Below are 23,752 nucleotides of genomic sequence, written 5' to 3'. Positions count from 1 at the left end.
GCCCTTGGCTTGCTTGGCTCTCTAAACTAGCAGGATCTTCCTTTCCGAACATCTCTCCCTGGAGTCTTCCCTCGCTTATCCTATCCGCACCAGGGAGATTTCCAGAACAAAAGGTGAAAAGTCCCCCGGACATTTTAAAACAAGCCTAAACTCCTTTAGGTGCCCCACCCCACCCCTCAAGAGCCCAGCTTCCAGTCTGCAGCTCTGTGACCCCGACTGAACCACCAGGGGGACCCGCACCACCATCGTGAGCCCCAGGCAGAGGGGCCCGCGACCAGCCAAGGCTGAGACGCAGGTGAGGGGGATCCTTGGTAGGGAGGTCACCTTCCAAGAAAAGTGCCCCGGTCTTGAACGCAGGATGGGGAGACAGGCGAGGGGCAGATGGCAGGAAAAGACCAAATGAGCGTGCAGACACGGGAAGAATGAGTCTGTTTAATGACACGGCTGGGTCTGGTTACAAATGCCAGAAACTACAAAAGGAGGACAGGCAGTTACACGGACGGCTGCACGAAGACGGGACAGGAGGAGGCGGGCAGGGAAACCACAGCAGCGAAGCATCCTTGAGGACGACACGCACAACCCAGGGGCACACATGGGTGGGGGGAATCCCCAGCAATGCCGACCTGGATGGATGGACAGGACCGACCGCCAGCCAGCAGCCAGGCGAGGCAGGGGAGGGAAGGCCCGTGGCCCTCAGAGCGCCAGGACGAGACAGAGGCATCTGGTCCCATCATCACCGCCCTGCCTGGCAGACAAGCAGCCTGGATTCCCTCCCGCTGTCTTACCGGCAAAGGCAGATGGAACCCGGCATTCCAGGTTTCTTGACCACGGCCCCTCCCCTGCGGGCTGTAGTCACCCCGTCCAGAACTTCCGGCCCCCTCTGCCTGCCCCAGCCCACCTGGGGGCAAGTCAGGAAGCCACATCCTTTTGTAGGGGGCAGAGGTAGGGCATGCCAAAACCTTTCTGCCTCGAGTGGAGAGCCGGGATGTGGGGAGCTGGTCAGAGAGAAGGGTCTGGACTTTGCTGGCGAGCTGCGTCGCCCCCGCCCTGCCACGTGGCCTTCTCTGTGCCTCTGTGGGACCCCCATCGTCTCTTCCAGAACACTCTGATCTCTGCCCAGAAGCTGCCAGGACCCCTCAGTGGGCAGAACCGAAGCCTCATACGTGCCTCTGGGCCCCACTGTACACATTATAAGATATGTATGTATATATATATATATATTTATATAGATTGTATATAGAATATATCTGTATATGCAATAGACGTGTGCATGGTACTCTAGATAAGTGATGCGGAGACCAGACCAGCGTGTGGCCAGGCAGATAGAAACAGGACTCTTCGTTCCTCGAGTGACTCACAGACCTGTCCCTGATCCCCGCTGGTCTCTAACAGTGAGTAGAAAAGCTAAGAAGGGTGTGCCCGGCTCTTCAAGGAGGGAGGGTCCCCCATCCCCACAGGCCACCCGCTTTGGCGCCCTTGGAGTCGGCATCCGGGTAGCCGGTGTCACCTCCCGGTGGCTCCAGGGGGGACTGTGGCCCAGGCGGAGGCAGCCTCTTTCCAGGAAGATGAGTCAGGGATTCTTCCAGCTTCCTTGGCACCCAGAGATGGAGGGTCAAGGAGGGTCTTCAGAACTCGGCCTTCTGCTCAAGGTGCTGCCAGGGACGGGGGAGAAGTAGGGGGTCCTATGGCCCCGAAGAGGGCAGTGTGGCCGGTGGGCTGTGGATGAGACAGAAGGAGGTGACAGGTTACTAGGGCCTCAGCGTGGGGCCAGGGGACCTTCGCGGAGGGGCCAGGGGTCAGGGACTGGTGAGACAAACACTATCCTCCCGGAGACCCACGTGGGGCCCCTGAAAGGAGCCCACTGTACCCAGCTTCTAAGGCCCTCTTCTGCCAGGAACCTGCGGTACGACCTCTGCCAGCCCCCTGACCCCCAGATCTTTTCCTCTGAATCTTGAGTCCTGCCTGCAACGCCCACCTCCATGAGAACTGAGTGATGGAACTGCCTGAAAGTGTTTCACAAACTGCAAAGAACCATACAAACATGAGCGCTTGTCCTCAGTTGTGAGATGCGGACACTCCCAGGTTGGCCTGTGGTACCCCCTCGGGCCACCCATGGGTGTCCCCTTTGCACTCACCACCCCCTACCCCCAGTGCCACCTCCTGACTACCCCCCATCAAACACACACACACATGCTCACACACCCACACACACCCTTAAGCAGAGACAGTTCAATAAACAGTGGCGTCTGGCCCAATATTGCGTCTCTGATAAGCGAGGCTCGATGGAGGCCTTCTAGAACTCTGCCCTGGAACTCCGTCCCGCCCTCTGAGCCCGTATGGACTCAGCAGTAGTTGGGTCTGCAGGCCCTGAGCCCAGGGAGACACACTCTCTTGGGGGTTACATCTGTGCCCTGAGGAGACAAGAGTGCGGAAAGGGATGAGGGGATTCCCTCAGAAACGTGGGGTGCTGAGGCCTAGGAGGGCGCAGGGCCCCGGCCAGTGCCCACGCCAGCCCATCTCCATTGAGCCCACAGGAGCAGAAACGAGGGAGGCGAGAGATTTCGGCGGTTTCCTAATGTTTAGGGTTTGGCAAGATTTCGGTCCCAGGGGTCCGGCTGAGGCAAGAGAGGGGAGGCGACGGGGCTTCGTGTCGGGAAATGCTGTCCATGTGGTTCTGATTCACTCGCACCGGCCAGCTCTCTCTACCCAGCTCTCCAGGCCCCTATAAAAAAGCCCTTTTCTCTAGAAGCAGGAAGTCTCCTCTCCTGGCTGTAAACAAACTCATCTTTGGCGGCAGAGCCTGCCTGGGGAGAGGCGTGGGAGGGCAAACCCCCTTCCCCGTTCTGACCCTCTCCTGGCCCCTCTGGCCGCTTCCGGAAGCTCTGCAGGCCCTGCCAGCACCTCCTGAGCAGGTAAAAAGCAGCCTGCCGGCTTCCTGTCCATCCTCTCTGGCGTCTGGGGCCAGCCAGGGCCCAGCTGCAAACATCTGGAGCGGCCCCCTGGCTGTTGCCAGCAGTCCCCGAGGGCTCTGCTCCCTTGAGTGGTGCTGAGGCAGGGAAGGCAGCGGGAGAGGGTGGGGGCCAGGGTGGTCAGCGGCAGGAAGGCCGGGAGGCAGGGCCTCACCAGGCTGCCCTCGGAGGACCTGAGCTGCACGGGGACGCCTGCGAGCAGAGGTCCGGCCGGCCCCGTGGGCCAGCTCCCAGCTTGGAGCCCCGGGGGGGCGGGGGGAACGCCGCCTCTTCCCTGGGAAACTGCTGGGACTGTTTCTCTCCAACGCGTGTCCCGAGCCTCTGGCTGACCCCTGCTTCCCATTCCCTTCCCGCCCCCGCGCCTCTCCCCACCTCCCGCCTCCAGCCTGGCCTGGCCTCCGCCCCTCCATTGAGCTCCCAGAGCCCCAGCCCCACGGGGGCCCAGGGAGGCTGGAGTGTTCCCAGACGCCACGTCTAGGGGCCAGCCCTCCCCGCGTGCTCCAAGTCAGCTGGAGTCACCCGGAGGCCACTGGCCACCCTCTCGGAGCCCGTCCCCAGGGCCCTCACCCCAGAACTGGGAATGTGGACTCCGGAGTCAGCCCGGAAGCAACCCTCCCCCACACCCGCCCTGCTGGTGTGCGTGGGAGGGACACCCACATTGGCCCTGAGTGGGCTCGGCACGTGCGTGCATCCCCGTGATTCTCCTGGCTCCGGCCTGCTTGGAGGCCAAGGCGGGAGGGAGCGCTGCTCAGCACGAGATGAAAAACAGCCCCATGTGATGGGTACCCAGGGAGGAAGTGGCCAGAGCTGGCCTGGGCCGCCTCTGGGCCTGATGAGCCAGCCTCCTGCCAGGAACCTTCTGAGCCTCTCTGCCCAGGGCAGCCTCGGTCTTGGGGTGCTCTGCGTGCCCCCCCCCCAGTTCTAGGGGAGGAGAGGCTCTGCCCAGGGAGAATCTGTCTGGGGCCCTTGGCATGAGTGGGCCTTTTCCTATCATGCCTGTTCTTCTCTGTGTCCACCCCAGAGCCACCCTCCCTGGGAGTGTCCCTGCCCTGGAGGGTGGTCAGCCCCTGGGTGCCAGGAAAGGTGGGAAGCCGGGGGACAGGGGAGGACACGGCAGGGAGGCTGCCTCCTTACGTGGTGGCGTTGGGGACCTGCTGTACCCAGCCCACTTCCTTGTAGGCAGCGGTCACGTGGCTGTAGATGAGACCACGAAGCTTGGCCCAGGCTCTCTGCGTCTCAGGGGGGAAGTCACTGGCAAATTCCTCAGAGATCACCTCCAGGATGACTCCAGAGAGGATCTGAGAACGAAGAGAAGGCAGAGGGGAGTGAACCCCAGGCCCCCCCCCCGCCCCCTGGAGCCCGCAGAATCCTGTGGTTGGCTGAGGGCATCATTCAGGACACAGCATCTGGCAGCTTTGGGAACCAGACACCCTCAGGACCCAGCCCCACCCTGCTGCCCCTCCAGGGGACAGCCACGCCGGGAAAAGAGGCTGGGTGGCACCCCCGGCTGTCGCTGACCAAGGGGCTCGGGAGCCGAATGGGGCTTGGCGTTGGGTGGCAGCACCCATCCAGGGACCCACCTTGAAGTACACGGGCTCCACCTTGTGCTTGAGGGCGTGGGCTTTGCCCACCAGGGCGAGCACAGAGGACACCTTCTCGGGGTCGTGCAGGTTCTCCACCACCGTGTTGAGGGCCCCCATGACCCGGCAGGCATGCTTCCGCAGCTGCGGGCTCCGCTCCATTTCCAGGGGCTCCTCCATGTGCTTGAACTGGCTGAAGTACTGCTTGGCCGATGGGAAGTTCACAAAGAACCTGCAGGAGGCGGCAGGTGGGTGCTGAGCAGGGGGTGGCCTCGGGCCCCACCCTGTAGTGCCTGGATGATGAGGGGGTGCAGGGAGGGCCCAGGAGGGGCAGCAGGATGGGGCTGGGTCCTGAGGGTGTCTGGTTCCCAAAGCTCCCACAGGTGGGAGAGGGTGATGGGGAGGAGGCAGGACCCACTCCCACACCACCACCTGCAGCCGTTCCTCAAACACCGGCCCTTTCTCTGGCCGAGCTGGTTGACATGAAGCCCCTCCCTGGGTCTCAGCCTCTTCCAGCAGTCAGATCTGCACGTCCTCTGCCAGGTCTCTGCCTTTCTTGCTCCCTTGCCTCTTGCCTTCTTCCCAAACACCACACGCTTTTCAAGGCCTGCTCCAGTCGCAGGTAAGAGGGTAAGAGCCTGCCTTCTGGGAATCACGGGCTGGTGTTGATCTGGGGGACAGTTAACTTTTCTGAGCCTCAGTTTCCTCATCCATGAAATGGGTGTCACTGTTCCTTTCTTGAGAGTCCTTGTGGAATGTTGGGAGGAGGCGATGAGAGAGCTCCCCAGCACAGTGTGGATGCAGGGTGCTCAGTGAAGGCCTTTGTTATGATAAGGTCAGAGCTCTCTTCCTAAACAAAGGAAGGCCCCAACTATGACTTAACTCCTGTCACGGAAGGGAAGAAATGAGACTCAGCCCTTCCAACGCCGCCCCTTTCTTCACTACCCTGTCCCTCCTCAGCCTGCAGTAAACAGTCATCGGTTGATTTAATTAAGTACATCGCTTGATGTCACCTGCCTGGTGTGGTTCTGTAAGTCCTTCCCGTCTGTCCGTACATCTGACCTCTCCAGCCGGCCCGTGCACACCTTGGGGCAGACCCCAGGGTGATCTTCCCCTTCCCTCTCGGGTTTATCTGCAATTGTCTAATTCCCCCCAAATATCACATTCACTATGCGAGAGTCCTGGGTTCAATCCCTGGGTGGGGAAGATCCCCTGGAGGAGGGCATGGCACCCCACTCCAGTATTCTTGCCTGGAGAATCCCCACGGACAGAGGAGCCTGGAGGGCTACAGTCCAGGGGGTGCAGAGTCAGACACGACTCAGCACACAGGACATCACATTCACTGGGTCGCTCTCCCGCTCAGAAACATTCCATTGCTCACCATTGTCCTACCAGCACAGTCCAAACTCCTTAAGATTCCAGGCTTCTTAGAAACTGTCCCACACCTGCTTCTCCAACATGGGGTCCATATTCTGCCCCTATGCTCCAGCCCGACAGCTTCACTTAGTAAAAGAAGTAAAAGATTGGTAAAAGATTCCTCGGGTGAGCTGGCCTGCCCTTCCACACAATGGACCACCTCCCTCCTTCTTTCCCTGTGTCAGCTGGGCCTCTCTCGGAGCACACAGCCCGGCCCAGGGTGACTGTTTTCCTTCCAAGGCCATCAGTGGGTTCCCTGCCACCTTTCACGGCTTTTTCCCTTTCTACCCGTCTGGGTCCCATAGCCCCAGAGCAGAGCCCGGGTCTCACGCACCCTCTGACCCTTCACCCTGGCCCAGGGCCCTGTGGTTTGCAGGATGGTGGTGATGACATTCGCGTTCCATCTCCCTCCCAGTAGGGACAGGGAGGTTTGTGGCCAGACTCGATCAAAACTTATGTAACTTAACTGAAGCCTCAGAAAAAGGACGGACTGTCTTGGACCTGTTTTTTTCAGGTTGTTTTCACACCTTTGGAGTGTCCCCCTTTGTGATCAGAGCGAACTGGTAATTTGCTAAAATGACCCTTGGGGCAGGTCTCAGATCTGAGAGCTGGGATAGATGCAGGGAGAACAGCTGGCCCCCGCCACCCTTGCAGGCGACGAGACGGAGGCTGGCGGAGGAGTGACCGGGACACAGTCCACATGGAGAGCTGGGAGGGCCCCTCTCAGAGGCCAAGCGTGACCTTGGGCAAATTGCTTCACAACCTTCTGTCTGCAAAAGTGTGAAAGGAGTCCCCGCACCCCTGCTCGCTACTTCACAGATACACTGGTGAGGACAAATGAGGTGATGGGTCTGAAAATACATTGGGAAAAAGCATCATGGTGAAGGACAGCTATGAAAAACGCAATCTGGCTTTAAATGGGGAATCTCTGACTTTGGAGTTCTTACACGGCAATAAGAACACTAATTTCTAACAACACGCAGAGGATGTCCACTTGTTGGGGTTTCCTTTAATGCCACAACCAGGTGGGTATTATGACGACGAGGTAACAGGGACTATTTATTGAGCACTTACTATACGATCTCATTAATCCTTGGGATACCATTCTGAGGTTGGCACTGTTTTTATCTCCATATCCTCAATGAGGAATTGCTGCCCAAGGTTGCCCAGCGGAGTGGGTAGCAGGACCAGGGAGGAGCAAGAGCAGCTCCCACATTGATGACGTCCCCAGTCTATCTCAGAGGCTGCTCTGCCGGGGATGGTGGCCTGGGACCCAGTGGGTCCGCTGCCCAACAACACCCAGCGCCATGTTACAGCCCCAAGGAAGGACGGTCCTGCCCGGTCCCTCTTCTGAGCCATGAGAGTCTAAGGGCCTGAGCTCTGCTCCTTCATCCTGGGGTCTCTCCCGGGCCCCCTGTGTTTACTCCTGACCCTCTCAGTCCTGGCCTGAGCTGCTGCTGGGAGAAGCCTCAGCGGCCAGCCTTGGGGAGTTTCTCAGCTTCCAGAGGCATCTGGGCTTCCAAGAGAGCCTGAAATAGGCCTGTCTGTGTGAGGGGGAAGGCGGCAGTTACAACTGGGAGGGGAGCCCCTGGAGCATGGGTGCTCCCTCTTAGTCTCTTCCAGCAGGGAGAGGAGGTGTGGGGTCTGGGCGGCCCCTCTGCTCTCTTCCTTGTGGCTGCTGCCTCCTCAGGGGGTGAGACTGGCCCCAGGGCTACTGTCTCGGGCTCCACCTGAGCTGTGGATGGCCCATCAGGAGGTAGTCAGGACAAAACGGGGGCGGGGGGGGGGTGTGCAGGATCTGAGGAGGGGCCTGCCCTGGGAAGCTTATAAGTCTTGCCCCCTAACACCGCCCACCCTGGGGCAGACAGCAGGTGCAGGTGTGAAAGAAAAGGGAGGTTGGTGGGAGGGGGCCTGAGGGAGGGTCTGCTCCTCCAGCTTCTCTTCCAGGCTGGGCTGGGCTCTGGGCAACCGAGGTGGGGTCAGGTGAAGTATAGCCGGGGGTTATCAGCAAGCCAGATCTAACTGCTATCTTGGTCTTCTTGGGTTACTTGTGGGCCTGGGCACTTGGTAAACACCTCCCCAGCCCAACCCAGTCCCCTCTGAGAAACTAGCTCCCCCCAGGGAACTAGAGGGGCACACAGAGAGAAAGAAAACCTTGCCAAGAGCTCAGACCCTCCAGAAACACCTCGGGGTTTCAGTTGCTTCCTCGGCAATTCCTCACTCCCCTTTCCTGGGGAAGTTGGGTGGGATCCCAGGAGCGGAACTGTGCACACATCTTCTGTGCTGGGCTTAGTCGCTCATTCGTGTCTGACTCTTTGCGATCCCATGGACTGCAGCCTGCCAGGCTCCTGTCCATGGGATTCTCCAGGCAAGAATACCGGAGTGGGTGGCCGTGCCCTCCTCTACATGTCCTTATTGGCAAATGGCAGGGTATGGGGACAAAAAATAGCCATGGTCCTGTTAACCTCGCCTCATTTCCTCCTGGTGACCTGTGTGGGTATCCGCGTGCATCCTGAGGCCTCAGTGCTAAAAGCCGCCCCCCCTCCCCGCCTGGATGCAGTCTGATGCATCTGTGACCCTGCGACCCACCGTGTGGGTGCTTGATAGTGCCGAGATGCACCTCCCATGTCTGATGGGTTGGGAACCTGAAATCCCCTCTTACTTCCCCATCACCCCGGCTGTTTCTGAGCCTGGGAGCTGCCCAAATAGCTGTCTCTTCCTTGGGCGCCCTCCTGGAACTCCTCAAGAGTGCTGCTTGCTCTTTTTTTCCTCCAAAATCTGTTACTAAGTTGGAATCAGGGCACATCATTATGGAGCTGGGTAGGTCCCAGGCTTGGGGGAGGCAGAAGGGAGAGAGTGTGGGAGAAAAAGAGGAGCCAGAGATGGGGCCAAGCCTGGGAGACAGGCATGCACTTCAACTGTCCTTTCCAATGGGAGGTTTCACCCCATCTTTAAACTAAAAGACTGCCCCGATCTGTCCTAGATTTGATAGCTTCCCTCTGCCAAGGACAGACAGTTGGGGGGTGAGTGTGGGTCTGGGGCCTCCATGCCTGCACCCCCCAGGGACCAGCATGTGTGGGAAGAGAGCAGTGATCTGGAGCTGGAGTCAGGTACTAGCTTATGCACTCTGTGGGAATGGCATGCATGTGCACTGACTGGTGTGTAGGAGTGTGAATAACAGTGTCACTCTGTGTGTGCATCCCTTGGGGGCATGTGGTTCCTGAATGACCCCTGAGCCCAAGACCCATGACCTTTCCTCCCCAGACCTGGGGTTCAGGATGGGGCCCTGTCTCCTGAAGCGTCTCCCTTTCCCTCCATCAAACTCAGCAGGGCCTGTATCCGCAGGGACTGTTCACTTCTCCACTCACCTGCACCTCGCCTGGGAGCTCCCTGCTGGCCCGGCCCCAGGGGCAGGAAGGGACCAGCTAGGAAAGTGGGACCTCTGGGGTCCACTTCTTCTGACCTCTATTCTTTTACCCTTTCCGAAGCCCTTTCAGGTCTCTGCATAGGGGAAGGGGCTGAGCTGGAGAAAGGGGTTTGCTTCTCTTTGTCCTCCTTGGCTGATCCTCAGTTTTCTTGTCTCTAGAATGGGGAGCCCCCATGACCCCTATTGGAAAGGCCGTAAAACGTGTGTCCAAAACAGCTGCGGGTGGCTGAGGTCGCGGCGAGGTAGGCAAGGCTGGCTGAACCAGGAGTTCTGAGGCCCGGGAGAGGAGGGGGATGGAGATGCCTCCCTTCTGTGTCTGGTTCCTAGTTCCTGGTGAGCCCCTCGCCCAGAGCTAGGAAGGGCTCCGCCAGGGCTTCGCTCACCCCAAACCGCCCCAGGCTACCCGCAATCCCCCGACCGGCCCGGGCCCCAGTCGGAGCTGGGAAGGTGGCGCCCGAGCTCGGACCCGGGCCGAGCCCGCCTCTGCCCGGAGCCGCTGCCGCCGTCCCTCCTCCGGGCCCGGCCGGGCCGGGGCGACACCTACCTCACCAGGATGGCCACCCCCACGTCCTCGCAGTTGGCATAGAGCCGGGCCCACGTCGCCTGCACCGCCTTCCTCTCCGCCTCGGACAGCTCCTCGCTCCGCTCCCTGCGCTCAATCTCCATCTCTCCGGGCACTTTCTCCATGAGCAGCTCCAAGCCCAGCCCGGCTTAGCTCGGCGGCGGCGGGGCGCGGGGCGCGGGGCGCGGGGAGCCGGGGCCGGCTGCGTGCGCGGCGGGCGGGCGAGTGGTAGAGCGCGCCGGAGGGAGGGAGCGTGTCTGTCTGTGCGCGCCGGGTGTGTGTGTGTGTGTGTGTGTGTGTGTGTGTGTGTGTGTGTGTGTGTGCGTGTGTGTAGGGTATATGTGCAGGGGGCGGGGGACCGCGAGCGGGGGGCGGGGATGTGGTCTGCTGGAAAAAATGTGAAAAAAAATAAATCCGCTCCAAACCCTCAAACCCGTGTCCGTGAGCCAATTCCGGCAAGGTGAAGGCTGGGCGGGGTGGGGGCGACGCGGCCGGCGCCTGCCCGCCCTCCAGACCGGAGTTTGATGGCCGGGCGGGGCTTGGGCGTAGGTGTGGCGGAGGTACTGGGGGTCCCGGAAGGAGGGGACTGGCAGTCACCGGGTGCGGGGCCGCGCGGGCCGCACAGGAGTGCGCCGCGCTGGCGAGGGTCTGGGGGCGCGTGTGCACCCTTCCCGCCAAGGGGAACTGACTCTGAGTCAAACACTCCCGGGCATTTGTGGCGTGGCCGCGAGCCCGAGGGGGTGGACGCGAGCCCCTCCGGCAGCGCTGCTGTGGGAGCTGAGCTCCGGCTCGACTCCCGCCTTCCCGGAGCCAGCGGGGGGCTCTGGTACCACCCCCAGCGCTCCGGACCCCAGACTCCGAAGGGTTTGGGACTGGGGTCATCTCCCTGCTCCAACACCTTACAGCAAAACCCCGGTGCGGGGACAAGAGGGCGGCTGTCGAACTTGAGCGGCCAAGAGGCCTGACCCCTCTTTCCTTCCCGCCAGCACCCCTCCCCCTCGGTGCACGCACGTGGCCTCAGAAAGAAGGCCCTGGAGGCCCTGGGTGACTTACCAATGACACAGGCAGGCCAAAAACTGGCACTCCCCTAATGCTGGCCCTGGAGGAACAAACTTTAAAGAAGAGGCACCCGACTGGGCAAAGGGGCCCTGTGGTGGGGATGGCAGGATGTCAAGAAGTCCCAGGGAGGGCCAGGATGCTGGAGCCATCTCAGCTGCCAGGGCCTGGGTTAGGGAGGGGTTCTGTGGGTGGAGAAGACAAGTCCTGGTGTTGTAGCCATGCGTTCCGGAAACAAACTCACTCAGAAGGACAATGAAGATAGTGGAGTGCAGTTTATTACACCGGCGGGCCCAAGGCAGAGTCTCCTCTCAGCCAAGGACCCTGACCAGTTTTTCTGAAAACTTTATATACCCTAAGTGTATGTGCCCAAACCCACCTCCCCAAATTCCCTGAAACTAGTCTGAACAAAGGAAAAGAAAGATACGATCAAAGTTGACCCGTGATTCATATGCCTTAAGCCTAAGTAGTTGAACACTGGACAATTATCAATAGGCCTGTGGTCATACCCCAATAAGCATAATAGAATTTATGATTCTATTCGGTTACACAGATAATTAGGGTATTCTCTTAGGCAACAGAGAGTCTAGCTATGAGCCCTGGGGTTCCATCCAGGGGGCCTGGTTTTCCAGTTGGTATGTCATTTCCACAGATACTGGGCATAAAGCTCAAAGTCTGCAGTCCGGCCCAAGATGGAGTCCTGCTTTCAAGATGGAGCCTGTTCTGTCTGTTTCCTCCTTCATTCCCCCCTCTTGATGCTCTTAACTCATAGTATGAGCATCATTCATAGGGATATACTGCACCCTGACTCTCCAGCCTCCAATTTGGGAGAAGGACATCAACCTTTGGGTTGGTTACAAAGTTCATAATACATTGTAAGATAACAGTCCGCAAAGCAGACCTATCAGGGCAACTATAACAATGGTATAGTTTTCCACCAATCACCCTTTACCCAAGATAGGACCGAAGTCCAAAAAGGAAGATTATCATCAGATATAACTTTTACCTGACCTTTCATGTCATCTAGGGTGGCTGGTATATAGCCAGATAAATCAGGATTATATACACAACATTCAACTTTAATTATAGCACAGGTCTGTCTTTGTACTGAAACTATGGTTAGTCTCAAGATGATACCAGCAAGTCCTTGTAGCAGCAGTTGATTGTAGAGCTTCATCTCTATTTCTTCTTTAAGATGATCGTGGTTTCACGGGGCTCAGTGGGGTCCTTCTGTGTAGTCCGTGTAGTCCGCTTGGCATCCTCCGGGTCTGCGTGGTATGCTCTCCTCACCCTCCTGTGGTGGATCCAGGGAGTGACACCTGCAACTTTAACTACTGTCGGGCTGGTTAGAACAGCAGTATGTGGACCCTTCCAATGTGGGGCCAAGGAGTCATGTTTCCAGTCCTTGACCACACCTGATCCCCAGGCACAAATTTGTGAATGTGTTCCCCAAGAGGGAATGGCACCCTTTCTTGTACAAACTTAGTTACCTGATTTATTACCTTACCCAGTTGATCCATCTGCTGTGAAATCTCATCTCCTCTTACTTGAGGCAAATTTGTTGACACCTGTTTTGTTATGGGTGGGGGGTCTCCCATATACAATTTTGTATGGAGAAGAGCCATGGGACTGTGGGGTCATCCTGAGTCTGAGCAGAGCCGTCGGAAACAAGTCCACCCAGGAGCAGTCAGTCTCTAAGATCCACTTGGAGAGTGTCTCTTTAAGTGTCCGATTGGTTCCTTCCACCATCCCAGAACTCTGGTGCCTATATGCTGTATGTAATTTCCACTTGATGTTTAAAGTTTTGCTTACTTGTTATACTAAATCAGCTATGAAAGCCGGGCCATTGTCTGATCCAATGCTGGTAGGAAATCCAAATCTGGGAACTATCTCCCTAAGCAGGCACCGGGCTACTTCTGATGCTCTTTCAGTCCGGGTAGGAAAAGCTTCTACCCATCCCGAGAACGTACATACTATGACCAGCAGGTAATGGTAGTGTCGGCGAGGTTTCATTTCAGTGAAGTCCACTTCCAGGTGTTCAAAGGGCAGTGTGCCTTTTACCTGGATCCCTGGAGGTTCCTGTCTGTGCCAAGAGGCAGCATTGACCTGTGAGCAGGCAGTGCAGTTCTGAGATTTTGTCCTTTTGACAGCTGGAGGGCCTGGATTAGAGCATATAGTTCGGCCTGTTGAGCAGACCAGTGTGATGGCAGAGAGCTAGCCACAATGATGGTTTCTTCCATGACTACTGCATATCCCAATAGTCATTGTCCTTGTTTCACCAGGCTGGTGCCATTGGTGTACGGGACCAAATCTGGGTCCGGGATTGGCTGGTCTCTCAAGTTAGGCCTGCTGGCATATTTCCTTGCAATCATGTGAGCGCCCACCTTCTCCCACAAGAAAGAGAGTGGCCAGATTCAGAACCTGACAAGGCTCAGTAGTAACATGGGGGTTCTCACATAACAGTCCCTGGTATTGAGTAATCCGGGATGTTGACAGCCATTTATGGGGGTCCCCACCCAGGAGAGTGTTGACCTCATGCAGGACTTTTATGAACAAATCTTGGCCCAAAGTTAGCTCAGTTGCCTCCCAGACCAGTAAGGCAACTGCAGCAACTGCCCATAAGCATCCCAGCCACCCAGTGTCAACATTGTCCAAGTCACTGGTCTGTCCCATGTCCCCATAATTTGGGACAACACTCCCATAGCCACCTTGTCCTTTTCAGTCACATAAAGAGTAAATGGCTTAGCAAGGTCTGGCAGGCCCAAGGCGGATGCTGACGTAATTGTACCGGGTTTGAGTTCTATTACCAGTGGGACTTGTTTTGCAAGCCTGATTGGGGGGCCTCGCACAGTCTTTCGCAGAACTCAGAGGGTGATTTGCTTTCCCTTTGAATCACTTTGGAGGGTTTTGCGATACTCATAGCTTTTGGGGGTCCCCTCTTGAGAACTCGTAAAATAGCTGCCCGATACCTCTCCAGGTGGCCCCTCCTTTCCTCTGTGTTACAGTGCCAATCGGGCCTCTCATCGGAGTGGCTAATTCTGCCCACCACTGCAGGTTTGCAGTACCCTCAGGTGCCTTATCTCTTAGACATTTTCTGGCCTCAGGATCCTGTGTCTTTCCTCAGTGCTGAAAAGGGAGCCTAGTAGTTGGATCATGTCATCCCATGCAGGGCGGTGGGTTCGAAAAATAGTCTCCATTAGCCTAATCACGGCTTGTGGCTCCCCCAAGTACAGTGGAGCGTGTCTCTGCCAGTTTAATATATCCGTAGAGGAAAATTTCTGGTAATAATAAGCTACAGGGGCCTGCTGGTAGTGCCCCGTGCGTCCTGAACTCGAGGCTGTTGTAGCTCTCTGAGGGGCATCTGTAGTGGGGTTCTTTCCCCCTGTTCCTCGGCGGAGTGCAGCCTCTGTCTAATTGCTGTGTTTTCTTCCCCCTTCCCACCAGTACTCACCGGGAGAGGTGGATACAATCTAGAAGGTCCAGCTGAGGTGGAATTCTGGCGGCATTGATCAGAGGTCTCCATTGCTGGGAGCTCTACGAACGGCGGCTCTATGAACTCTGGGAGAGCTGGCGGAAGAGAAGTGGCTGCTGCAGGAACTTCACCTGGCCCTGGATCGGGTGTTAAGGCGGCCTCTGGTCCTGGTGGAGCACTGGGCGGCAGGCGCGTCATTATCCAGTATGGGGGAGGGGGCAGGTCATCCCTGTCCAAATCCTATAGAATTTCCTTTTTCGTCATCAGTCAATTTTTGTGCCATTGATATTTTTCCCTTTCCCTCTGGATACAGAACCTTGTCCAGGTAGGAGGCTCTTGAGCTAACCCGAGCCATGAGTCAATATATGGATATTGATCCAGGGGTCCCAGCTCTTCTGTGACTACTGCATAGACTGCTTCCACTATTTTTAAGTTCATGGTGTTCTCTTGGGGCCGTCCTACTCCCACAGGGGGCCATTCGACCTCACAGAGTATGTGGAGGCGGTTAGGCTTCATCTTCACCCCATAGTCTCCTCCAAATCCCGTCTTTAAATTTTTAATCCTGCACTCCAATTCAGTTGCCTTAGAGTCACTCCTCCCATCTTGCTTACCTTCTCAGACCTTCTTCTACTTTTCCTTCTCGTTCCATCTACGAAGTTCTCAGCACCCTATGTACTTCTGATATTTCCACTCAATGACACTTAAATTGCCATTCTGCCTCCTTCCTAATTGGGGTGGGAAGAGCCTTACCTGCCAGATCCCAGAGGGAGAAAGGGGGATTTGCGTGCCTTCATCTGCTGGTCAGCACAGCCGACCAGAACACCACGTGGTCCAAGGCTGTTTCTCCCTTAACTTTTAAAGTCCATTCTGCCTTGGTGGGCTTGATCAGGTGCAGATGAAAATACAGATGGGTTAAATATCCCATGTCCCAGGCCGTCTCCGGAAAAGCCAATTCATACTCACTTATGTATCCCCCTCCTTCTAGCCTGACAATTCCGAGGGGGTCAAGAATTTCATAGCAGATGGGACACCTCCTTGGCAAGAGCAGAATATGAGCACACAAAAACCAAGTTTCTTCTCCTAAAAATCCCCTGGCAATTGCTTGGTAATAATTTTCCCCAAGACGGCGTGAACACCACCTCCTAAATGACCTTCACAAATTTCCTTCCTAAACCCTAACAGGCTCGTCAACCTGTGTACCAAGCAATCGTTGCCACCTGCCTAATCCAAGCTCCTGTGGGTCTGTGCCCATTCTAATCCCTCCCAGGGGGGTGATCAGGCCCCGTCTTCCACCCTACCGGGTGGGTTCCTCCGCACCTGAGCGCTCAGTTCCCTTGCTGCCGTCCACTAACTGCTAATGTGAAAGGTCCAGGCATTGAGAAGCAGAATCCTTCCAGAAGGGCGAGGCGCCTTCCCCACTCTAGAAGATTTGAGCCTCGAGGCTTCGGAGTAGTCCCAAATGGGACTTGTCTCCTCAAAGTGAGGAGTTTCCTGGCCCATGCACCAAATGTTGTAGCCACGCGTTCCGGGAAACAAACTCACTCAGAAGGACAATGAAGATAGTGGAGTGCAGTTTATTACACCGGCGGGCCCAAGGCAGAGTCTCCTCTCAGCCAAGGACCCTGACCAGTTTTTCTGAAAACTTTATATACCCTAAGTGTATGTGCCCAAACCCACCTCCCCAAATTCCCTGAAACTAGTCTGAACAAAGGAAAAGAAAGATACAATCAAAGTTAACCCGTGATTCATATGCCTTAAGCCTAGGTAGTTAACACTGGACAATTATCAATAGGCCTGTGGTCATACCCCAATAAGCATAATAGAATTTATGATTCTATTCGGTTACACAGATAATTAGGGTATTCTCTTAGGCAACATAGAGTCTAGCTATGAGCCATGGGGTTCCATCCAGGGGGCCTGGTTTTCCAGTTGGTATGTCATTTCCACAGATACTGGGCATATAGCTCAAAGTCTACAGTCCGGCCCAAGATGGAGTCCTGCTTTCAAGATGGAGCCTGTTCTGTCTGTTTCCTCCTTCACTGGTGGGCTTCTCAGGGAAGCGCGATTGGACCAGAGGTGGGGATGGTACCTCTGAGAGCCACCCGTATGGTGGGGGTCCCGCCTCTGACTCCCAGTTGAAGCCAGAGGCTGCAAGCATCTGAAAGCCGCGAGGGCACTTCTCCCTAAGGCTTCCTGGTGACCCTGCCCTTCCAACTCTGTGTCTACTGCTCAAATTTTGCAAGAGGCGTAGCTTGGCTCTTCAGCTTTGGTTGATGTGCTTCTTTAAAAAATCATGTTTCCAAGTAGAGTGCCCTGGCACAGCCCCAGGTCTGGGCCTCGATGGAGCCCAGGGCCCAGGTGCCTCGCTGCAGCCCTGGACAGGAGGGCTCTTGCCATCAGGCCTCAGCTGAGGGAGGGCAGTGCCAGTGCCCTCCTCTGGGGTCTTGGAGAGGGACAGAGGAGAATGGGTGGGCTTGGCGCTTAGGCCACTCTAGACCTGTGTCCTTGCTTTTGATCTGTGCTCCGCATTCTGCCTGGACCAAGGCAGAGCACGCTGTGCTGGACCACCTCAGAAACTCCTCCAAGAGCTTCCCAAGGCCAGTGCAGTGGCCTTCCAAATGGTGACCCAAGAGGTTCCCCTGGGATGTGGACAAAAAGTAGGAGAAATTTACTTTTATTTCAACATTTACAAGCTTTATGCATGTCTCTGGTGGCAGGACTGCATTTGCACAGTAATACAGTGTATAATTTATGAGTGGATACATGTAATTCCTTTATGAGTGCACACGTTTCTTTCGGGGGGGGGGGCACGCTTAAATTCTGGTTTTTACTGAAGAGGGTATGTAATCGGAAGCATTGGGTGAGGACTGTCCAGAGGTTAGAAGTGAACCATTTAGCCAGCCCTTCACTCCCTGGCCTCCCTTGTCTTTCTGGCTTCATCATCTATATTCTTCCTCCCCTCCTGACACCTCCCCTGTGACATCATGGCTCCACCAATACTCGAATTCCAGTTGCTGGAACATGCCTTCAGTTTTCACGCCTGCAGCCCTGGCAGAGTCTTCTGTCTGAGGGCTCACTCTTCCCTGAGCCCCTGCAAATTCAGCCAAGATGAGAGAGCCCAACTTCTCTCTGAAGTGTCTCCTGATGCTTGTAATTCCCTGAGAGTTCTGCAGGCGTCTTTAATCGCCTGAGTCTCTCCGCGGTGGGTGGTGGCCATTTGTTTAACTTGCCAGGGAGTTTGTTTTAGACTCTAAGCCCCTAGAGGGCCAGGCCCAGCGCTTAGTCATATTTACATCCACAACAGACAGAGGGCGAGTCACCCCGCCACTGGGGGGACAACCTGGGCCCAGTGAGGTTAATCAGGCTTCACAAGGTCGGGTCTGCTGACCCCACTAATCAGCTTGAGCCTCCTAATCCATCGCCAGCAGGAACTTCAGGACGGAGGGCAGGGGCTCGGGAGAGCTGGCGGGGGCCATCTTGGCCTTCTCCTGCAGACTTGGTCCGGAGGGGATGGGGCAGCTGAGACATGTGCACCACCCTCTTCCTGCTCAGCACTTTGGCTATGCTCTGGCGCCGCCGATTTGCCAACCGGGTCCAACCGTGAGAAAATCACTGGGCCGTGGGCTGGGGTGGGGAAAATGATTGGGCTGAAGGTGGGCAGGGGCTGCCTGGACTCGCAGGGAGGCTGGGAGGGACTTGCTGGGGAGCCCTGAGAAGCTTCCCATTGGAGTAGGGGGCACTCAGAGTTCTTCGAAGATGCTGGCTGCGGCCTCTGGTCCCTAGAACCCAATATGGCTTAGGTCTTGCAGAGAAGCAGGAGAGGGGTCTTGGGTCCAGGATCTGAGCTCTGGGGATCCGGGTGTTGCCCACATCTCTGCCGACCTCTTTTCCCTCCTGCAGAGAGCCCAGTGGAGTCGATGGGGCAGTTTCGGGCAGCAGCTTGGAAACAGACCTCCAGTCGTCAGGCAGGTAAGGCAGAAGAGCCTGGGGTGGGGCAGGGAGGGCGTCATGAAGGAGGCTGCCACTGTCCCGAGTCCCTGCCCAGGCCCTGGGGTGTACATGTGTGTGTATGTGTGTGTGTGTGTGTGTGTATGCGCTCCAGGCTGGCCCCTCACTCCAGCTCCCCTGTTCCCTGCGTGCCTACTGGGTAGGCTGAATGTCTATTTTCTCCAGCTGGGTATGGGAGTCCCAGCCTTCCCCTGTGGACTCAAACTGTTCTGTCTTCCGTGTCCGAATGTGGGGTGGTCCCCAGGGCCCTGGTGTTGGGAGGCGCAGGGGGAGAGGAGAGAGGGAGGAGGCAGCAGCAGCTCTGTGATGCTCGGCCTGCCTTCCCTTCCCCCTCCTTCTCCCGCGGCCCCCGCCCAGCCTCAGCAGCTCCACTGCCTGAACCTCCAGCAGGATTCGCTGTCCAGTCCCCAATAGAAGGCGCGGGAGGTGCATGACGTCACCAGCACAGAGTGCCATTGGCTGGGCAGCCCCTGCGGGCAGGACGCTATCTCCAGTGGCCAGAAAGTTAACTCTTCCCTCTTCTGAAGCCATGAGGCCTTTAGAAGTGGTGAAGTTTGGGCAGGGGGGCAACGTCTGGACTTTTCCTTCCCCGGGTGACTAGCGTCCTTTGATGAGAGGGGCTCTATGCCCAACAATACACTGAAAAATCGACCAATATTTGTTAGGGACACACTGTGGGAGATGTTGGTCTGCGCCTGTGGCCCACCTGGTGTGGGGGCCTAGCTGAAGAGGGACGCTTTCTCCTGCAACAGCTTCTTCCGAGCCCCTGGCACTGCTCCTCTTACTCCCCGTGAAAGACAGAGTGTGATGGCCTTGGGCTTCCGGGGACCCTGGGAGGAGGCTGTCTCCCCACAGACTCAGATGGCTGAGACAGACAGCATGCGCTCGCACGCTTGTCTGGGCGCCCCATGCCTCGTCAAGGGTGTGGGGAACGTGCCTGCAGTGTGACCCCTAGATAGGTCGAGATGGGCAATAGAACATGGGTCTTACTTCTCAGTCTTTGGATTCCCCTAGGTCTGGAATGTCAGAACCATGTTCCCCGGCTCCCTGCCCACCTCCAACTCTCTCTCTCCGACCTCCCCTGGGTCTCCAGGAAGCCCAGGGCCTGTGCAGGAAGGAGAGTCATTTCTGTGATGCCCTTCCTCTTAATTCCCCGACTGGGGATCCAGCCTGCACCCCCTTCACTGGAAGGCGGTGCCTTAACCACTGGTCCTCCAGGAAAGTGCCCTGGTCCTCACTGTGGGGTTTTGGTCTAGCATGGGGCAGGCATGTGTGCTCAGTGGCTGTCGTGTCTGGCACTGGGCAGCCCCATGGACTGTAGCTCACCAGGCTCTTCTGCCCATGGGGTTTCTTGGGCAACCAGAGTGGGTTGCCATTTCCTCTTCCAGGGGATCTCCCCGACCCAGGAATCAAACCCATGTCTCCTTCATTGGCAGGTGGATTCTTTACCACTGAGCCACCAGGGAAGCCTGGAGTGGGGCAGCCTGAGTTTAAATCCCACCTCCCCTTACTGAGAGCCTGTGGGCAAATTATGTAATCTTTTATTTATACGTAAACTGAGATTAATAACAGAGCGGTTGCAAGGTCTCTGTGAGGTTTGAGTGAGATAACCGTTATAATGCACTGGGCACAGAGTAACTGCTCAGTTAACACCAGGTTCTCTCTTGCTGTTACGAGATCAGTGCTTTATTCTTCCCCGGGGGCTCTCATACATTAATTCACTCAAAAGAGTCCCTGGCCCCAGAGGTCCGGCCCTTCAAGTATTTCTGGCTTTTGTCAGTGTTGCAGGAAACGGAGGGAGAAGGAGATGGAAATGACTTGCTCGAGGTCGTCCGCCCAGTTTGTGGCTGGTGTGGGACTGGCAGGTCTCTGACTTCAGAGTCCATCTCCTCCACATGAAATGCCCCTGGAGCTCCTGTCAGGAGAGAAAAGGCCAAATCTGGGACCATCTGGCCCGGCCTGGTCTGCTGTGGCCTTGCCAGGACTGTTAACTCCTTGGGACTCAGCTAACTGGAGAAACTGGCCTCCCAACTACCCCTCTTCCAGACCTAGGGGAATCCAAAGACTGAGGCGGCTCCACGGAAGGCTGGCCTGGGGGTGGCGAGTGGGGGCGGCGGTGGTAGATGGGAAATTTCTGCTTTCCATTTCCAATGTTGTTAATTCCAACTGGCTTCTGGGGGCGGGGGGCTCCTGCTCCTCTATTGTAGGGTGAATCTCTAGGTGCAGGGAGAAAGAAGACTGGAAACAGGGGCGGGTCATCCCCTCCACTCCTCTGACTCTGTATTCTTTCCTGTTTAGGGAGAAAGAGCCTCTGAAGTAAGCCCTGGTCTCTTGAGGTGGAGCTCAGCCCGAGGACCTGGGATCAGCTGGCCACAGCAGGTAGGGCAGGGTCTGCAGTCTCGAGGTCGCAGGGTAGAGCTGGGGACAAGGCGGGAAGGACACAGAGTCCACAAGGCCTGGCCGCAGGGGAGCGGATCAGGCTGTGGTCATGATGGAGGCTGAGGGTAGGAGGGTGTACTCCTTCCAGCGGCTCCTACCTGTTGTGTTCCAGGTCACAACGTAAGGGTTAGTTTTAAGAGAACGAGGGGTCATCTCAACAGCATTTTCTAGGCCTGGGGATGAGGTGGTGGTCCTGCTGGTGGCCTGAGGGCTGTCTAGAGGACTTCTCAGGGAGAGGTGGTACTCTGGGTTGTCCACTCTGTAATACAAGCCCCCGCTCTGGGATAGGAGAGCCAGCCCATCAGCTGGTTTTTCTCTTTTAGCTCAAGTCCCGGTGTGCCCCCCACCCCGGAAGGACGATGTGCTGGAAGCAGCAGCTGCAGGAGAGGGACCAGGGAAAGCAGTTGTCGAGAAGGTAGACTCCTCTTTCGGCCCGGACTGCTGGTCTGCACCACCCCAGGCCCTGGTGTGGGGCTCCTGGAGAAGTGGGCCTGGTTGGGCAGGCGGGTGGGGCGGAGGAGCTTGAGCTCTGGGACATGCTCCCTTGCTGGGAGTCCACCCAGAGAGAGGGACTCAGTGGGGTGCCCCAGCCCTGTTAACTCTGGGGCAACTCTTGCCACCTGGGGCGACAGGAGGGAACAGTAAGGAGTGAGGAGACTCCAGAAGTGAGGGACAGCCGTGGCTCACGTTCGCCAAGGAGGGGCTGCCTGTCGTCCTCTGCTGAATCCTCACAATAACCCATGCACGCTGGTCACGCGATCACCCACGGTTCAGAAATGAGGAAACTCGCAGAGAGGTTCGCTGACTTACCCAGCGTCACTTAGCCAGAAAGTGGGAGACCCCAGGCTCATAAGGGGGAGGGGTGCAAGCCTCCTGAAACCACCTGGAATCTGCAGCTGCTCAGGGGAAGAAGCAGTTTCGCTGCCCTGGCCACCCATCGCTGGCAGCTCAGCTCGTCCAGGGCTGTGTGGTGTCACTTGGTGGCGGTGGCACTCACGTTCTGTGACATTTGCCTCTGCCCGGTCCCCAGAGCTCACCCTGCTGGCGGCTCTGCTGAAACGATCACTAGGAAGGGCCAGCTGGGTCTATGAGGTGTCTGCCTGCAGCTGGATGGAAGCAACCCACAGCTTGTCCTCATGGCGTGCGTGCGTGCGTGTGTGTGCACACGCTTGTGCATGCGAGCCTGTGTTCCAACCGGGCAGTAGCGTGTGGGAAGGGAGAAGCGTGACACTTGTTTTTGTCAGTCTGCTGACTGCTCAGTAGCGGCGGCGGTGGCCTCCTTTGCCCCCAGCTGCTCTGCCATTTCTCTCTCTTTACGATCCTGCCCGATCCCGAGTGGAGATAAAAGCAGATTTCCGCTTCTGCTCCCTGAGATCCAGGCGCAGACCAGGCAGGCAGCTGCTGCCCACTGCCTTGCGGCCATTCATCTTCCCAAGCCCCCCTCCTCCCACGTGCATCTCTCCTCCCCCTCCAGCTCCTACTGCTCACCCTCCTGCCAGGAGCGAGGCCTCTGCCTGGCCGGCCCCGCTCCCTGACTTTCGAGAAAGAGGAGCTTCTGTAGACAGCAGGGAAGGCTGAGATGCAGCAGACTCGGGAAACCCACTCTCAAGGGACAGGGAGGAGGTGCAGCCTGCTGCAGGGAGCCTGGCAGTTCCGTGGGAGCCTCAAAAGTAGGGCAGGGCGGAGGCAAGGGAAGGGTCGCACCAGGGGAAGGAGCTCCGTGCTGGAGCTGAGTCAGAGCCCCACTGCCCGCCTGACATGGGCCGCAAGTTCGTGACCACCTGTCTCAGCTCCCGTCAGCCTGTCTTTCTCCGGGAGGCATCACTCACAGGCTGAGGGCCAGAGGGCACTGTTCCCAGGACCTGGCCTGTGCTCCCTGATCCTACCTTTGCGTTCATCCTCTAATCTCTTTGCCATATTCCTGTCACTTCATCCTGGCTGCCGCTCTCTGCCTGTCTCCTTCCACTGGGCTGAGGAACTGTCAGAGCAAGGTCGGCTCGCTGCACCGGGGCTGGCTCACCGCCCAGACACACATCCACAGAGTGACACCCCTTTGCAGCCCTGTTCTCAGAGCCTGTGAAGGCGCCCCTGGGGACCATTAGCCGGAAGAAGGGAGGGAAACCAAGAGGAAGGGGCTGCTGGAGGTGGGGGGAGGTGTCTGCTGGGCTTGGAGGCTGCCCAGGCCCTGGCAGCCGGGGTGCCATGTGGGCTGGCTGGGAGGGGCTCTCTTCCCCAGGGAGCAGGCTGGCTTTGGTGGGAGCAGATTGTGTTTACACCTTCCCCACACGCCCGGCCCACGCTCGCCTCTTATTCTCAGGGCTCTCCCACCCCTGGGCTCAGCACAGTCTGCACGCTGGCAGCTCCTATTGCAGAGTTGCCACCCTCGGCCGAGAACTCCTCTTCAGGAGGCTGCCCGGGGCCGAGGTGCCCCTTCCTCGGCCCACTATCTCCAGTTCCAGCAGCTGGGTTGAAGCCCGTGCGGGGGGTGGACCCGGTGTTCCCGAGAGGCTGAGTCCCTCTCCCTCCCATTTCCTTGGTAAGAGCTGCTGCTTGGATATGAGAGCAGAAAAGTTCAGGGGCTTGGTAGATCAGCTCTAACAAGAGAGAGGGGATTAAGGGAGACTCAAGAGAGAGAGCTGGGCCCCTCCTGGTGCAGGGTGTGGGCTGTTAGGAAATAATGATCAAGGATTTGAGAGTGAGGAGCCCAGGGTCAGAGCACCAGATTGAAATCTTGACTCCACCGCCACTTCGTACCTCTGTGGCCTTGGGTACGTTACTGAACGTCTCAGTGCCTGTTTCCTCATCTATAGCACGGAGATAATA

At 57.2% G+C, this 23,752-nt stretch overlaps 2 protein-coding genes across 2 annotated transcripts; one reads left to right on the top strand and one right to left on the bottom strand.

Annotated features, from left to right (window-relative positions):
* CYGB (cytoglobin) lies at positions 411-10,267 on the bottom strand. Its single transcript, XM_018063736.1, has 4 exons — positions 9,937-10,267; positions 4,550-4,781; positions 4,104-4,267; positions 411-1,716 (listed from the first exon to the last, which is right to left on the bottom strand). The coding sequence occupies exons 1-4, from the start codon at positions 10,077-10,079 to the stop codon at positions 1,683-1,685; spliced, it is 573 nt and encodes a 190-aa protein (XP_017919225.1). The 5' UTR covers positions 10,080-10,267; the 3' UTR covers positions 411-1,682.
* PRCD (progressive rod-cone degeneration) lies at positions 18,009-20,810 on the top strand. The gene is made up of 3 exons (XM_005694108.2): positions 18,009-18,082; positions 18,383-18,451; positions 20,789-20,810. The coding sequence occupies exons 1-3, from the start codon at positions 18,009-18,011 to the stop codon at positions 20,808-20,810; spliced, it is 165 nt and encodes a 54-aa protein (XP_005694165.1).

The sequence above is a fragment of the Capra hircus genome, chromosome 19 (assembly GCF_001704415.2).
Source record: "Capra hircus breed San Clemente chromosome 19, ASM170441v1, whole genome shotgun sequence".
NCBI classification, from domain to species: domain Eukaryota; kingdom Metazoa; phylum Chordata; class Mammalia; order Artiodactyla; family Bovidae; genus Capra; species Capra hircus.
The sequence above is the reverse complement of the archived record's forward strand: the minus strand, read 5'-3'. Positions and strand labels throughout refer to the sequence as shown.